The sequence below is a fragment of the Drosophila suzukii genome, chromosome X, assembly GCF_043229965.1.
Source record: "Drosophila suzukii chromosome X, CBGP_Dsuzu_IsoJpt1.0, whole genome shotgun sequence".
Lineage (NCBI taxonomy): Eukaryota > Metazoa > Arthropoda > Insecta > Diptera > Drosophilidae > Drosophila > Drosophila suzukii.
Window position 1 is genome coordinate 25,260,193 of NC_092084.1, and position 14,624 is coordinate 25,274,816.

Genomic DNA, 14,624 nt, shown 5'->3' on the forward strand with positions numbered 1-14,624 from the left:
CATATACCCGTTAAACAAATTAAGCAAAAGGTATCGATGTAGTAGAGTGGTTCGAATATCATATTACCGTTACCTAGCCATCCAATGGAACGTAATAACTAATGGTCCCATATAATAAAGCATATTATAATTAGCATATTAAAACCAAATAAAATTTACACTAAAAAAACGTAAAGCAAATTTAAACTCATTATATTTAAATTGTGTGCGCCAGACCGGAAAAATCGTATATTGCTCTTAACTTTTCAATGAATGGTCCTATTGTATCAAATTGTGGCGAAACTCATTTACACTTTTACAACATCTTCAAGTTTTAAGTGATTGTGGGCGTGGCACATTTGTATTACAAACTTGCGTTGACTGACTGCAGATGAGAAGTGCTGATCAGCATATTATATTTAATGTCAACGCATGACTCCGACGTCTCAACTCACCAAACGACTCGACGGTACGGTTCGGTACTCGCTAAGCAGACTACACATTCTGCAGTGTTAGCCGATCCAACTACGCAAACTGTTAGCTTCATCAAAACTCACTGACATACTCTAGAATACAAACCATTTCACTATTCATTACACTAAACACTAAACTTTCGCGTTTTCCAAGTAGTATATAAACATGATTCTATTAAAGAATAAATCAGTTATCAACGCAACTATACTATCTGTATAGTATGGTATACAGAAAATACTGCGGGCAAAAAGTTGGGTAAATTTGTTTTTAAAAGGAAAAATCTTTATTTTTCTAAATCTGTTGTCAACTTTTTTTCTATTCCTCGAAACATGTCAGATAGTCCCTTTCCGATAGAGCCACCAGCGCCTTCTTCGATTTTTTTTACTCCTCAATCGACTAGAAACGCGTTATCCGGAGTGGTCTCTTGAGTTTTGGGAATAGCCAAAAGTCACACGAAGACAAATACGGGATTACGGTGGTTGCGGAACGATATGCGTCGAATTTTTGGCGAAAAACCAAGATTTGTTTTTGAGAAGTATGAGTTCACCAGTCCTAAATATCACATTATGATCTGGTCCCGGCCACCTTTCTGCGTGTCCCTGTAATAATGCATCGGGGTCACCAAACACTATATTAAAGACACCATAACTGGCTAAGTTATGTTAAGTCCGGTTCCCAATGTAGTATTTGAGTACGTTTAATCATATTATTTACAAGCTTGCACCTATTCCACTTCTATAACAATACATACAGACGTCCACGTGTTTGGTACTTTCAATTTAGCTACATACATATAATGGGTCGCCTTAAATTGAGTGTGACTATTCAACGCCAGAGTTGTTGGGTCTTCAGCTGAGGTAAGTCCTTCTGTTCCTCGTCAAATATCCAACTATTTATAATTATCTGTGTATTTTCCTGGTCCCTGGAAGCAAGCGTTGGTTCTGTTCGCAGAGTCATCTGGTCAGTTCTGGTGGGGATTAGCGCCATCGCTCGTGCACCGCCGACGACTGCATGATGGTCTTGTGGAGCTGCTGCTGCTGGGTCAGCGGGGACTTAGTCGAAGGAGCGATGTTTCCTTGGAGGCGATGGGAGTTCTGGGCTCGCTGGAAGCTGGGCAGCGGCGCCTTCTTCTCGTGGGCCAGCTCCGTGAAGGCCAGCTTGCGGCGCTGCTGCGGCGATATCTTCTTGCAGTGGCACAGCTGGTGGATGTGCAGGGTGCGCTCCAGGTCGAACCGGCGGTCACAGAACTTGCACAAGTTGGCTGCGGTCAGGGTGGTGCTGCTGTCCGGCGGTCTGCGTCCCCGGAAGCGCACCTTGAAGTCGTCGTCGTGGGTGCGCCGGTGGGCGCCCAGCAGCGATCGGATGTGGAACTTGGCCCCACACACGCTGCACGAGTAGCTGGGCAGGTGGTGGTGATTCGGGGCGTAGCTGCTCAGCGGCTTCAGTTGCAGCCGTCCGAACTCCCCGTCCTGATTATCCTTGCCCTCCCCCGCAAACTGGCCAGGTTTCGTGGTGCCGCTGGACGTTCGCTGGGCGGCCAGGAGAGCCGCCATTTCCGCCGCCTCGGCCTCGTAGTCCCGTGGCGTGAGGCCATTGCGACGTGGAGATTCAAGGAGTACTGTCGAAAAATGGTGCAGTTTCATTAAGAATTTAATTCAATGCTTCATCTGAATATGAGAAGGAAACAACGCAGAGAAAACTCTGACGTCCTAATCAGAGTTGAAAGTGTTCTCAAAATATAACGACATTTTTGAAGTTAAAAAGGTAATCATTTTGCTTGAATCAAGTTAAATTGTCGGTTTTTACATTGTATATCTCAACAAATAAACTATTAGTCCAGTCAGTAGTGTGTATAGTTGTTAAATAAACTCAATTTAACTTTTCTCTTCTCACCATTTTTGTTCTAATATTGAGAGCGTTGATACCAAAATGTACTCACACGGTTTTTAAGAATGAATGTTCTCAGTTCAAGAACAATGTACTTGAATATATCTCTCTGTGAAGGTTTTCAAAATTAATCCTTCAAATATAATCCTAACAATTCAGCTCTTTTAAGAGTACTATTATTTCAAAAGTCTTCCTGAAAACTACACTCTGTTTTTCCGGAATATTATAAAATATTAAGTTGTATTTTCTGATCCTAAATATTTACTTCCTAAAAGCATTTATTCCAAATTACAGGGTTTTGGCTTAACTGATTTTTAAGATAATTTATAGAACTACCGCCCTATATCAACTAACGCGACATTTCTGTATTATGATCCTCTTGAGTACCAAATACCTTAGAGCCGTACAAGGCTTTATGCCAAATTTGGTAGCTCTAGCTTCAATAACGCCCAAGACCTTCTTGTTTTTTCGGAATATTATAAAATATTGAGTATTTTTTTCTGAAAAAATTTAAGAATTCAGACTTATTTTTATATTGGAGTTAATCGTTTACTTTCTAAAAACCTTTTTACCAAACTTAAGGGTTTTGGCTTAATTGACCTATGTGCAAGAACATTTATAAAACTTTCTCCCTAAATCAACTAATGCAACATTTCTGTAATACTATTTTGAGGTATATCAAGTACTTTAGTGTCGCACAAGGCTGTATACCAAATTTGGTGGCTCTAGCTTTAATAACGCCCAAGATCATATAGAAAACTGTCTTCCAAACCCCTTTTATAGGCATGTCACTCACCATTGTATCCCCCGCGACGTCTATTTTCGTACTTATATGCTTTCTCCTGAAGCGTTTCCTCCTCGTCGTCGGTAATTTCCTTGGGTGGCGGCTGCGCCAGATGCTTCTTTCCGTGCTTGCGTCTACGTCCTCCGTGGGTATTAGTGCCGCCGCCTCCTGATCCGGCTCCTCCTGCTCCGCCCGTGCTCCGCTTTTCCGGACGGGGCGGTGGGTTGGCTCCGTTGGACTCGGACAAGTAGATCAACTTGCGCTCCACCGCCTTGCGGGCGTTCTCCACCTCCGACTCGACGAGGTCCTGCGGCTGGGTCTTGGGACGGGCGACCCGCTTGCCGCGCTTCCCCTTTGTGGGCTTTTGAGACTTGTTCATCTCGAGTGTGTGTGTCGATTTTCGTAGCTTCAGCCTGATGTCAGTCAGTGTAAAACTAATTCTGAGACGTCAAGGTAGAGTCTCTCTTGAAACTAGGCCCATGGTGTGCTGGAAAAGTGTGATTTCAAAAAAATAACTATTGATGCCCATATTATAATTTAATATTAATAATTCCAAATTTTACCTCAGATTTCTTTTTTAACTTGTACCTTGACGAAGCTTTGATTTCTTTTTTTACCTACATCGTACAATTTCTCATAAATGTTTTTAAGATACCTCCGATGCCGTATCAGTTCTAAGTTATCTAGGGCACTCCTTGTATGATCAAATATTAAGATTTCTTTAAGTGTTATTTTATAATTTACAATGTTGAGGAAAATTTGTCCTAAACCGAGTTCTTCCTATAAAAAAATGTAAGAAACAAAGTCTACATGATTTTTATAGGAACTCATTAAAAAAATCCTATGAAGTTACATTTTTAAATTTATTTGAACTAACAAAAATGTATTTACTTTAATTAAAAATACTTTTAAAGTATAGTTCTTTATTAAAATAAAATACGCATCTTATAAATAACATTACAATTCAATTACCTTCATGTAATTTATTAAAAATTCTTATCAAGAAACGTGAGTTTTTCCAAGACAATACGAGTCCACTGCTTACTATCAATTCCGACAGAGGGCGCCACATTGGTGACTAAAACTCGATAGGCTTTTCAGAGCTAAAGTAATACTAATGCTACCAAACTAGGTGATTCAATTTTAAAACTAAAATTTTTAAGCGAATTCCAAAATAAAGTTGTTGTTTTGCTACAAATTTTTAGTGATTTTGAAAAAGAATCCCAGAAATCCACACTTTAAGTAAAATACCCAAGTTCCCAACCATGGTGCAAGGCCGCGCTTAGGGGCATTTTGCACTTCGACGGTCACACTGACCACCGCGTGCAGTGAATTTTTTTGGCCAGCAGCGCAGAAAAAGCAGCTGAAAGCTGGAAAAGACATCACAAATCGCCGAGTCGAGAAGATTAAAACGCGCGCCCGCCTTTCAGAGGATTGCCAATCCACAGTTTGCCGTTCTTGCTTTTTGGGCCCCGAATCCGGAATATGAGTGATACGCGTGAGCAGATTCTGGAGCAAATCAAAGTGCAAGGCGATCTCGTCCGACAGTTGAAAGCAGCGAAGGAGTCGAAGGAGAAGGTCAGTTTTCAGTTCCAGTCCCAGCTGCCCACCCCCACCGACCCCTTCCAGTGCAGTGCCCTCCCCTCCCCCTTTGTGTGTGTACAATGGAATAAGTGCAATTGTTGCTGTAATTGTGGGGCCTGCTTTCGTCATCAAATCAAAAGGCCCATTACTCACATATGTACATATGTAACACATATTTCATCAGACTCAAAAAACACGCATGCTGCTGCGCTGGCACTTCGATGTGTGCGGGTACTTCGTTCGGCTTTGCAGTCTAATTAGATTGATGCAACAAAAAAAGGTGAATTAAAAGAGCGCGCAGACTTTCACATTTACATTCGCACAATCGTGCCACTCTGTTGTTATTGTTGTCTCGCTCTGGCCAACGGCAAGTGCACAGCTTCTGTTTGCGGAGTAGTGTGTTCTACGCAGTGATGCCAACTATCGCTTCCAAAAATTAGCTAGATTCAGCTTTTTCAAAAATATTTGAAAGCCTAATTAAAATTACCCCAGGAAACATATATAATCGTAAAAATTCTTGAAACCTTTCGAATTTTCCGGCTAGCTTTTGATCAAATGGCTTTTTGTTGTGTTTTTGGGGTGACATCGATATTTTTTTCAAACCTAATGGTGTGTTTATACTACTAGCATCATTGTCGAATATTCAAAAATCATGCAAGGCGTTTATACTGAAGATGGGAATTTTTCCTTAAAGTCGAATATTTTATTTCATAGAAAACTGACAATAAAATACAACTACATTTTCAAACATTCGTCAACTTCCGAAAAACGTTGACTTGGACTTCTTCTGTCCACAGGGTTCCTATGTAAAAAGAAATCCGAACATTTTATTTTTCGCTTGATGCTGTTTGTAAACTGTACTTCCTTGAAATAAGAAGTCTTATTATTTGATCCAATGAGATTCTGTCACATTAAAAAGAAAAACAAAATTATATTGGAACTCGTACATTTTAAAAGTTTAGTCCAAACTTTATTTAGCTGAACATTGCTTAGTACAATCGTACTAATTGGCAAGGTCTAATTAGCCATAGCTGAATTGGCAACACTGTGTGTGTTCTATGACCGACTAACTGACTGCAAAGAGAGCAAAAGAGAGCGACTGGTCAAGCAGGAGGCATGTACAAAAGGCACATGGTGGTTATAGCGATTATATCAAAAACCTGCTAGACCACAACTGATCCGAGAAATAATGACTGCAACATGTGATTGGGGCTATAAGGAATTCGCAGTTTTAGGGGTTACCACTATTTGCATTTTCTTATTTAAAAAAATTTAGATTTCCGTAAATAACAGAACTTCAAATGCAGTTTGTACGGAAATTATTCTATTATATCGATTTTTACTATAGCTAACATTTATGCTGGCCACAATATTAAAAAATTTATTTCGAAAAAAAGTATGATATATTTAAAATTAAATAAAAAAAATTGTTCAAATTGCAAGCGGTGGTATCCTTTTTGCGATTGTGTGCGTGTGCATTAATGGCCGCCAAGATCAGCTGTCTAACGGGAATCTAGCTGTGGCTGTGTGTGAGTGTCCTTGAATTCTTGAGCTTCCAGCTTCCATTAAATCGCGTCACTTTCCTGTTTTGCGTTTCAAGTGCCCAAAAAAGTGTTATTCAAATCGCTAAAACTTGTTTTCAAAGCAAGAGAAACAACAAAAATTCAGCGCTGACGGTCAATGGAACGCAATATTGTATTATTATTTTGTATAGCTTGAGCTGCACACACACACACACACACACACACACTGACACACTTCATTTCTCCTCACCAAACACAAACTAGTCGTAAAATAAGCAAATTTTATTGTTGTTGTTGTTTAATTAGGTTTGAAAAGTTGCAAAAGAAAGTTGTTGCAAGAAAAGAAAAAGATAAAGAAAATTAAGAAACAAAAAACACATGTTGCGTTCAATTGGCCGCCAGTGGCGCTGTAGTGCTGCGTTTCAGTGTGCAACGTTCCAGACGGCGCCCTCTGGCGGCGGGCGCGCCAACTCGTCCGGCGTTCCAGCCCAACAACGGCAACAACAACAAGCACAAGAACAACAACAACAACATGAGCAACTGCTGCAGGTTAGCATCTAAGCATTACCATCATCGTAGCCCCCTTGTAAAGTGTGTCCCCACTTGTCCATTGCAGATCGATGAGGAGGTCGCCCGCCTGCTGGCCCTCAAGGCCAAGTTGGGCGGAGATGCCGCCCCCACCAACCAGAAGTTCACGCTGAAGACGCCCAAGGGCACCAGGGACTATGCCCCCCAGCAGATGACCCTGCGCCAGGGTGTCCTGGACAAGATAATCCAGGTGTTCAAGCGTCACGGCGGCGAGGCCATCGATACGCCCGTCTTCGAGCTGAAGGTGAGTTATGATGGGTTACACAGAAGGGGATAGGTTGGAGTCCAAGTTGTCGAAACATAGCATCTGTACTATGACTCATTTCGAGCTTATGAGTAAAGTATGTAGCTAAACACTTTTGAAAGTGTCTTATGAGTAAGTTGTACAATATGTATGTAGCTAAACACTATTGAAAGTGTCTGTTAAAGTGGGTTGCATTTCAAGTTCCTTATTAAGTTTAGCGTATACTTAATAAGGAACTTGAAATGCTACAGAGTTATTACAGGTTTGAGAGGGTTATATTCTTAAAAATCTATGTTATCCAAGTTTCGTTCCTTTTTAAGTATACAAAAATAAATAATAGGAAGTTATCTGGCAAGTAATATAGAAAGGAATCCTAATTTTGGATGTATTTTAATCAAATTATCAATTATCACAGGTTGTTTAACAATGGTCGCAGAATCATTACGATTGACCTTATAAGTTATTAGTATTAAATGTAGATTTTTAGACTTGTTAAAAGTATTTTAATGCTATTTAAAAATGTATTTTTGGAAGTATGACAGGATCGAGTTGAACTTGATCTTTTTTGTACATAGCTGTTTCTAAAACTTAAGTACTCTGTAATCAAAGATCAACAATATTCATTTTTTCCCAGTCTATTATATTTTTATTCTGTAGAAATACATTCCTAATAGAATAGTAATAAAAGGGTTTTTAAATAAGATTGGTCTGGGGCTCTGCTAGTGCTCTTCTTGAATGGAGCTATATCCTTTGTCCACGTCTTTGGTTCTCTAACTAATTTTCCCATTAACCCATCCCAACAGGAAGTTTTAACGGGCAAGTACGGTGAGGACTCAAAGCTGATCTACGACTTGAAGGACCAAGGCGGTGAGATTCTATCGATGCGGTATGATTTGACCGTACCGCTGGCGCGTTACCTGGCCATGAACAAGATCTCGAGCATCAAGCGCTACCACATCGCCAAGGTTTACCGTCGCGACAATCCGGCAATGACCAAGGGTCGCTATAGGGAGTTCTACCAGTGTGACTTCGATATCGCCGGCACCTACGATCCCATGCTGGCGGATGCCGAGTGTGTGAAGATTGTCTCTGAGATCTTGGACACCCTGGACATCGGGGAATATGTGATAAAGCTGAATCACCGCCAGCTGCTGGACGGCATGTTCCAGGCGTGTGGAGTGCCGGCCGACAGCTTCCGCACCATCTGCTCGGCGGTGGATAAGCTGGACAAGGTGGGCACAATCGCTAGGGAATCTGCTTCGTGGCATGTGAATCTAATGTATTTGCTCTTTTAGTCTCCCTGGGCGGATGTGCGCAAGGAAATGGTGGAGGAGAAGGGCCTGGACGAGACGGCGGCGGATCGAATTGGCGAGTACGTGCGCCTGAGTGGCGGAGCCGAGCTGGTGGAACAGCTGCTGGCCGACGAAAAGCTGAAGGCTGTGCCCAATGCCGTGAAGGGCCTGGAGGGCATGCAGTTGCTCCTTAAGTACTGCTCCATCTTTGGCCTGGACAAGCGTGTTAGCTTCGACTTGAGTCTGGCCCGTGGTCTTGACTACTACACCGGTGTGATCTACGAAGGTGTGCTCAAGGGAGAGTCCGCTGCCGTGGCATCTCCTGTAAAGACATCACAGCAAAACGGAGAGCAGGCAAACGAGCCGGCTACCGTGGGATCCGTGGCTGGAGGTGGTCGCTACGACAACCTGGTGGGCATGTTCGATCCGCGCGGCAAGGCTGTGCCCTGCGTGGGCGTCTCCATTGGCGTGGAGCGCATCTTCTCGGTTCTGGAGGCGCGGGCTGCTGCAAACGGTCTAAAGCTTCGAACCAGCGACGTCGAGGTGTACGTGGCCTCTGCCCACAAGGGACTACACGAGCAGCGACTGAAGGTGCTTAACCAGCTCTGGGATGCGGGCGTAAAGGTAGGTTCCACCTCGATGTTTGCTAATTTTTTACTAATCCAATACCCTGGCTTCCCTTAGGCGGAGCACTCTTACAAGCTGAACCCGAAGCTTCTGGTGCAGCTGCAGCACTGCGAGGAGCACCAGATACCCCTGGTGGTGGTCCTCGGCGACGCGGAGTTGGCGCAGGGCTTGGTTAAGCTGCGTGAGGTGACCACGCGCCAGGAGAGCAACGTTAAGCTGGAGGATCTGGCCGCCGAGATCCGGCGACGGCAGCAGGCCGCCTAGGCTGTTTTTTTTTTAAACACTGATATTAGCAACACTACCGCTCCCGCTCCTAATTTATGAACCATCCAGCATCGAAGTATATTTTTTTTTTCCTATTTGTACGTTTTGTATTTATGGTGTCCTGGCCGGAGGCGCCGCGTGCTACTATGCTTAGGTCTACAGTGTAACCATAGGAATAAGTGCGGACAACTTATACCAAAATGAACGCTAAATAGAAACAAATAAACGCTTAAGCGACTCGCATTTAAGCCGGAAACCGTTGTTTTTCTAGGGCTCATCCTTTCGAGAATCTGTTATAGTTTACTAATTGTGTGAAACATTTGGAGGAAATGTGTTATCCACCAAGAAATTAATAATTCGGTTGCCTGAAAGTATGCCGTAAACTGGAACACCTAGTCCACAAAAGCATTCATCAGATGCCTTTCTTTATACTTTTAGGCATTTGCACTACATTTTCAATTCTACTAGTATTGATTGAAAGTCATGTACATATTCCAAATAAATACCTTACACTTTTAGGCATGAGCTTCATTATGAACTTTGTGACGTAGCTCTCTAATATTAATATAACTATTTTAATTTTGAAGACTAATGCCTGTCTAATCTCTTGCAGGACTTTGACGGAGAGTACCAGATCAGTCAAGATCGGAGTCAGCATAGGGATCGGCAGGCGGAGGAGCAGCGCCGGGGAGCAGCTGGAGGGGCCGTCTGAAGCGGTGGCCAGCATGCCGGAGACGCTGCCCGCCACTGCGACGGTGACGGCGTCGAGCATCGACTGCACCGTGGCGGTGCTCAAGGTGCCCACGCCCACCCTACAGCTGCCGGAGGTGTGCAATCTGCAGAGCCTGGGCCTCATCATGGAGCCCAACAACATTAACATCGAGCTAAATCCAGCCGCCGCCGCCGCCGTCACGCCCGCCCTGGAGCCAGTGGGATTCAAGGTTAGTCAGCCGATGATTAAGAAAGCCGGTCATCCGATGCGTTTACTTATGATTTTGGCCACAAGGAATTGAATATACAACGGAGATGTGGATCAGATCTGGCGGCCCTTGCTCTGGGTTACCAAGTATTGGGGCTGTGCGTTGTGCGCATCCACCGAGTTGAGCAAGGCCATCAAACGGGTCAAAGACCGGCTGGAGATCCTGCGACAACTGGGCTCGTTTCCCAGCTGCTGCTCATTTTCGGTCTCCAGCGCATCTGCCGGGTGCTCCAGCTCACTTTGCCCTGGTTGCCCCCGAGATGCGGCTTGTAACTCCTCCATTTTTATAGCCCACTTGACTGCGAGCATGAGGCGGTCAACCACTAAGAGGAAGGAGTGATCGCTGCCGTGTCCTAAAAGCAGAGGATCCTCATGATCCAACCAGGACCGAAAGGTTTCCTGGTCCCAGGTGGCGAAGAACTCGCTAATGGGGCGTAGACAAGAACGCAGGATGTTTTGGAATCTCTCCAGGCGGCTGGGGGAATCCTCTCGACTGCCCTCTGGCTGATCGGCCACCCGAGACCTGTGGGCACTGGTGAAGGGATTCTGGCTTAGCCAGTCCACCCCCTCGTCGTCGGAGTCGAGATTTGATCCGTCTTCATTTTCCAACCGCTGGGGCAGACCCAAAAACTCCCTGATAAAGTACGAGAGATTGTCCATGTGGGGCTGATCCATGAACTCCTTGAGGAACTCCGCCAGGTTGTTCATGTGAACGGAGCACAGCTGGAACGATTGCCTCAGCAGCGACTGCAGAGTTACTTCCTTCGCCTGCTGGCAGACCTCTTGAGGATCCTTCTCGCTCTTCACTTGGTCATCCTTCGGGCATATTTGATGGCTCTTTAGCAAAGGCCGATTTTTATCCTTCATCTTGAGGTATTCATCCAACGAAACGTACACTGATCCCCCACTGTCCTCGCTAGTCTGAGAGCTGTAAACGGGCTTGAGGTTGCGGTGTAGTAACTTTAATTTACCATGGCTCTGGTCATTCGCGAATATCTTGGGGCCAAAGGTTAAGTTGAGGCCGCCCCTGGCGCGTTCTGCTCGTTTGGTATATTCCATAGCCGAATACTCATCGTAATCCTTGTCTTCGGGAAACTTCTGATTCTTATTCACCTGCTCCTGATCCTTCTGCCTGATTTCTTCACGGATCTTCACGATGCAACCGTGCTTTTTGGTCTCCTCTCGAAACAAATGCCGCAGGGTCATCTTCACATTCCGCGGATGTAGTTCCTTCTTGGGATCGGAGGAGACGAACAGCAGGTACTGACCTGCTGTTTCCATGGCTGCGAAGCGATCATTGGAGATGTCCTGTGCATCGGCCGGCGCCTGGGCCACCAGCATCTTGAGGATCTCTGTATTGAAGTACTTGCTCATCTTGTGATCTAGGTTATCAAATGTTACTTTTTTTTTGTTTTATTTCTTTTTTTTACGTAAAGTTGTAATTTCTGCCTACGAACAATTTTGAAATGCTACCTAAAAATAAGTTATACACGTTCTAACACGACTACGTGACTAGCCTGCTTCGTTTTCTATGCTGAGAGCAAAATATCTTATTGTAACCCTTAGAGAAAATGAAGTAAATCACTAAGAAAAATCTTCTTAAAATCTGCAAAAAGTTATTAATCGGTGATCGGAGTCACCCTACTCAACTTATATGGCAAATATATAATAGCTTGGTTACATTTGTTAATAACATGAAGATTATACCTCATTAAGTACCACCAACAAGCTTTAATAACTAGAATTAATATATATGTATTACCAAAAACATTTGATAATCTTTTTGAAAAGTGTAGGTCGGGGTCAACCGTAAGTCTCTAATCCAAATAGTAGATAGTATTTTGAATTTGCAATTTAATTTTCCAGAGCAATGGTATTGGATGGGGGTCACCAAGTACCATATTTAGCGTATCATGGTATAGTAATATGTCCTCCCCTGGCAAACTAACTGATACAATAGCCCTAAAAGTATTCTAAACCCCCCATTTTTTCCCACTGTGTACCGCTTTTGGCATCTCTTAATTTAATTATGCACAACAGAGAAATGTCAAGCGGTTCGCGGCTGCTCATCGCCTCGTTTTTACACTCGAACTGAGTCCTGATTGAGGCTGTCCCCGCATTTCTCATGCTTCAGTGCGTGCAATTTGGTGGCAAGGTGCCAGGGGTGGCTGCGGGGTCTGCGGGCGGGGGGTGGTGGGTGGTGCGGGGGAATGGCGGCCGCTCCTCATTCAAATGACCCAACGCAACGGCGGACTGATTCTGACAGGCGCCGCCACAGAGATCTCTGCCGGCTAATACAGTTTTAATATGAAATTTCATTTCGTTTCAACGATTGTCCAACAATTTGTTTTTGTTGCTGTGCCTCTGCTGCTGCCGCTGACATGTCACTGCGATGAAGTTGAAGGTTGCCAGGGGTCGCACAGTGGGCTGGCATGGCTCAAAACCCGGGAAAAACACGCCGGTTGACCTTGGCTTTATTTGTACATTGCAATATTTGGTTAAATATAAATATAAAAATGATTTTGAATATTGAATTTAAACGGATTTTCTTAAATATTAATCTTTATTTATTTATCCTCTGGTTAGACGGCAATTTTTGCTTACACTGATATATAAAGGTATAATGGTATAATAGTAAAAATAAATATCTGCATATTGAATTCAAAATTTGTATTAAATATTTGAACTAAATACAAAAACTCAATGTTCAATTTAATTTGAAAATGATTAAATAAATGTAGAAAATAGTAGTCTTGATCTTACTTTAATATTATTCATCGTTAAGAACAATAATTTCACATTAAATTAAAATTGTAAAACTTTTAAATTAACTTTCATATTTCAAGTAAATAAAAACCACAATGGATGTAGAACAGCAAAAAATATTTAATTAGAATATGAACTGGATTTACTAAATTTTTATCAGTGTAGCTATAGCTATTTAAATATATATTTTTATTAATATTATTATTATTTATAATATTTATAATTATTTAATTTATGTTAATAATTTTATAAGAACTCTCTGTTTATATCATTATAATTTTCAGAACGAGTATTAAATATTATTATTATTATTTATAATTTTTTAATTTATGTTAATAATTTTATAAGAACTCTCTGCTTATATCATTATAATTTTCAGAACGAGTATTAAATATCCAAACTTAATAAATATGTTGTTTTTATTTTTAGAAACTAGACACCATGCCTAATACACACTTATTTTCAACCATGCTGCATCTCTTGATATAGAAGTTAGTTATCCAATATATTGAAGATCAAAAAGATATAAAAGATCAAAGTGAGTAGGGCCCCAGGAAATGGAAATATTTTCAGGAAGCAAATTCCTAAACTTAACACACTGGTTCCACTGTTCAGAGTGGTGGTGGGATTGCAGCGGATTGTGTTGGGCTAGGATTTCGAGGTTTGCCCTTGGTGGCTCGGCCTGAACCCCGTGTGCATGTTTTCGTGTGTGCAGTGATTTGTTTCAGGGGACCGGGACTGGGACCAGAACCGGGAAGAGGGTGCACTTCAGAGGGCGACTGATATCATTCAATGCTTCTAATTTACGGATTAATGAAGGCGCAACTTTACATATGGAAATGCTAGCTGCGCGGCGGCGATCGTGGGAAGCGATTAGAGCGGTGCGGTGCGGTGCGGTGCGGTGGTTTGGTTTAATTTGGTTCGGTGGTGCGAGGAGAGGTCCCTTTTAAAATCGCCCTTCGCATTGGCATTGATGGATTGCCCCATAAATTTCTGATTTGCTAAGCTCGACTGCCATTTTCCAGTCCAGCCGATCACAAAGTTAATTTGTATGAATATTTATGGTAGGTGGGTAACTCCCAATGCGTGTGGGAGTGTGAAAAGTACATAGATATTTCCCTCGGTCAGTTCGAGGTTAAATATTGATGTATTTTAGCAAAACAAAAAAGGGAAAATGTCTATAAATTCAATACAGATCCAGATCCAACCTAGATACAATCAATCTATTATATTCCTGCCGAACTAAGTTTCAATTTTCCAATTCACAGTTCAGCGCCTTGGCAAAAATTAACGCAATTTATTATGAGGGGTGTCATATCATCCAAGATATAAGTGATACCCTATGTAAAGGATTTTTTCCCACACCTTACCACTATGCCATGGGTAATCCATTTCTTAAGAGTAATGAAGTGAACTTAAAAGACTTTGAGGTACCCAATTAAAAATCCACAAATAATACGTGTGGCAAGTTATGGGTTTCGCTAAGGCCAATCTCCGAAAGAGTGACACTGCGGGGTGCCTCGGTCATATATCCCCTTCGAAAACCAAAGTATCCTGTGAGCAAACACTAATAATATTAATAACGATTATCGCCCAATGGAAATGAATCTGGCTCGAAATCGGATTCAGAGTC

At 42.6% G+C, this 14,624-nt stretch overlaps 4 protein-coding genes across 5 annotated transcripts in view; 2 read left to right on the top strand and 2 right to left on the bottom strand.

Moving 5' to 3' along the window:
• Positions 1–1,135: 1,135 nt before the first annotated feature.
• On the bottom strand, positions 1,136–3,595 carry LOC108010436 (uncharacterized). Its single transcript, XM_017075296.4, has 2 exons — positions 3,137–3,595; positions 1,136–2,071 (listed from the first exon to the last, which is right to left on the bottom strand). Exons 1-2 carry the CDS (start codon positions 3,501–3,503, stop codon positions 1,431–1,433), a joined length of 1,008 nt encoding a protein of 335 aa, XP_016930785.2. The 5' UTR covers positions 3,504–3,595; the 3' UTR covers positions 1,136–1,430.
• Positions 3,596–4,459: 864 nt separating this feature from the next.
• Positions 4,460–9,502, top strand: HisRS (histidine--tRNA ligase). Of its 2 annotated transcripts, XM_017075308.4 has the most exons (6): positions 4,460–4,702; positions 6,538–6,780; positions 6,848–7,063; positions 7,867–8,295; positions 8,359–8,979; positions 9,040–9,502. In XM_017075308.4, exons 2-6 carry the CDS (start codon positions 6,610–6,612, stop codon positions 9,244–9,246), a joined length of 1,644 nt encoding a protein of 547 aa, XP_016930797.2. In that variant the 5' UTR covers positions 4,460–4,702; positions 6,538–6,609; the 3' UTR covers positions 9,247–9,502. The 2 variants fall into 2 exon arrangements, with proteins under 2 accessions (XP_016930797.2, XP_016930798.2); XM_017075309.4 differs by lacking the exon at positions 6,538–6,780 and having other exon boundaries at positions 4,474–4,702.
• The window catches only part of Bx (LIM domain-containing protein Beadex), a 67,050-nt gene continuing 56,986 nt past the window's right edge, over positions 4,561–14,624 (top strand). Inside the window, 2 exon segments of the mRNA XM_036820126.3 lie at positions 4,561–4,702; positions 9,860–10,187. Of these exon segments, the coding sequence (XP_036676021.2) occupies positions 9,972–10,187 (216 nt within the window). The 5' untranslated portion in view covers positions 4,561–4,702; positions 9,860–9,971.
• Positions 10,206–11,755, bottom strand: LOC139353374 (uncharacterized). Its single transcript, XM_070997434.1, has one exon. It carries the CDS (start codon positions 11,597–11,599, stop codon positions 10,280–10,282), a length of 1,320 nt encoding a protein of 439 aa, XP_070853535.1. The 5' UTR covers positions 11,600–11,755; the 3' UTR covers positions 10,206–10,279.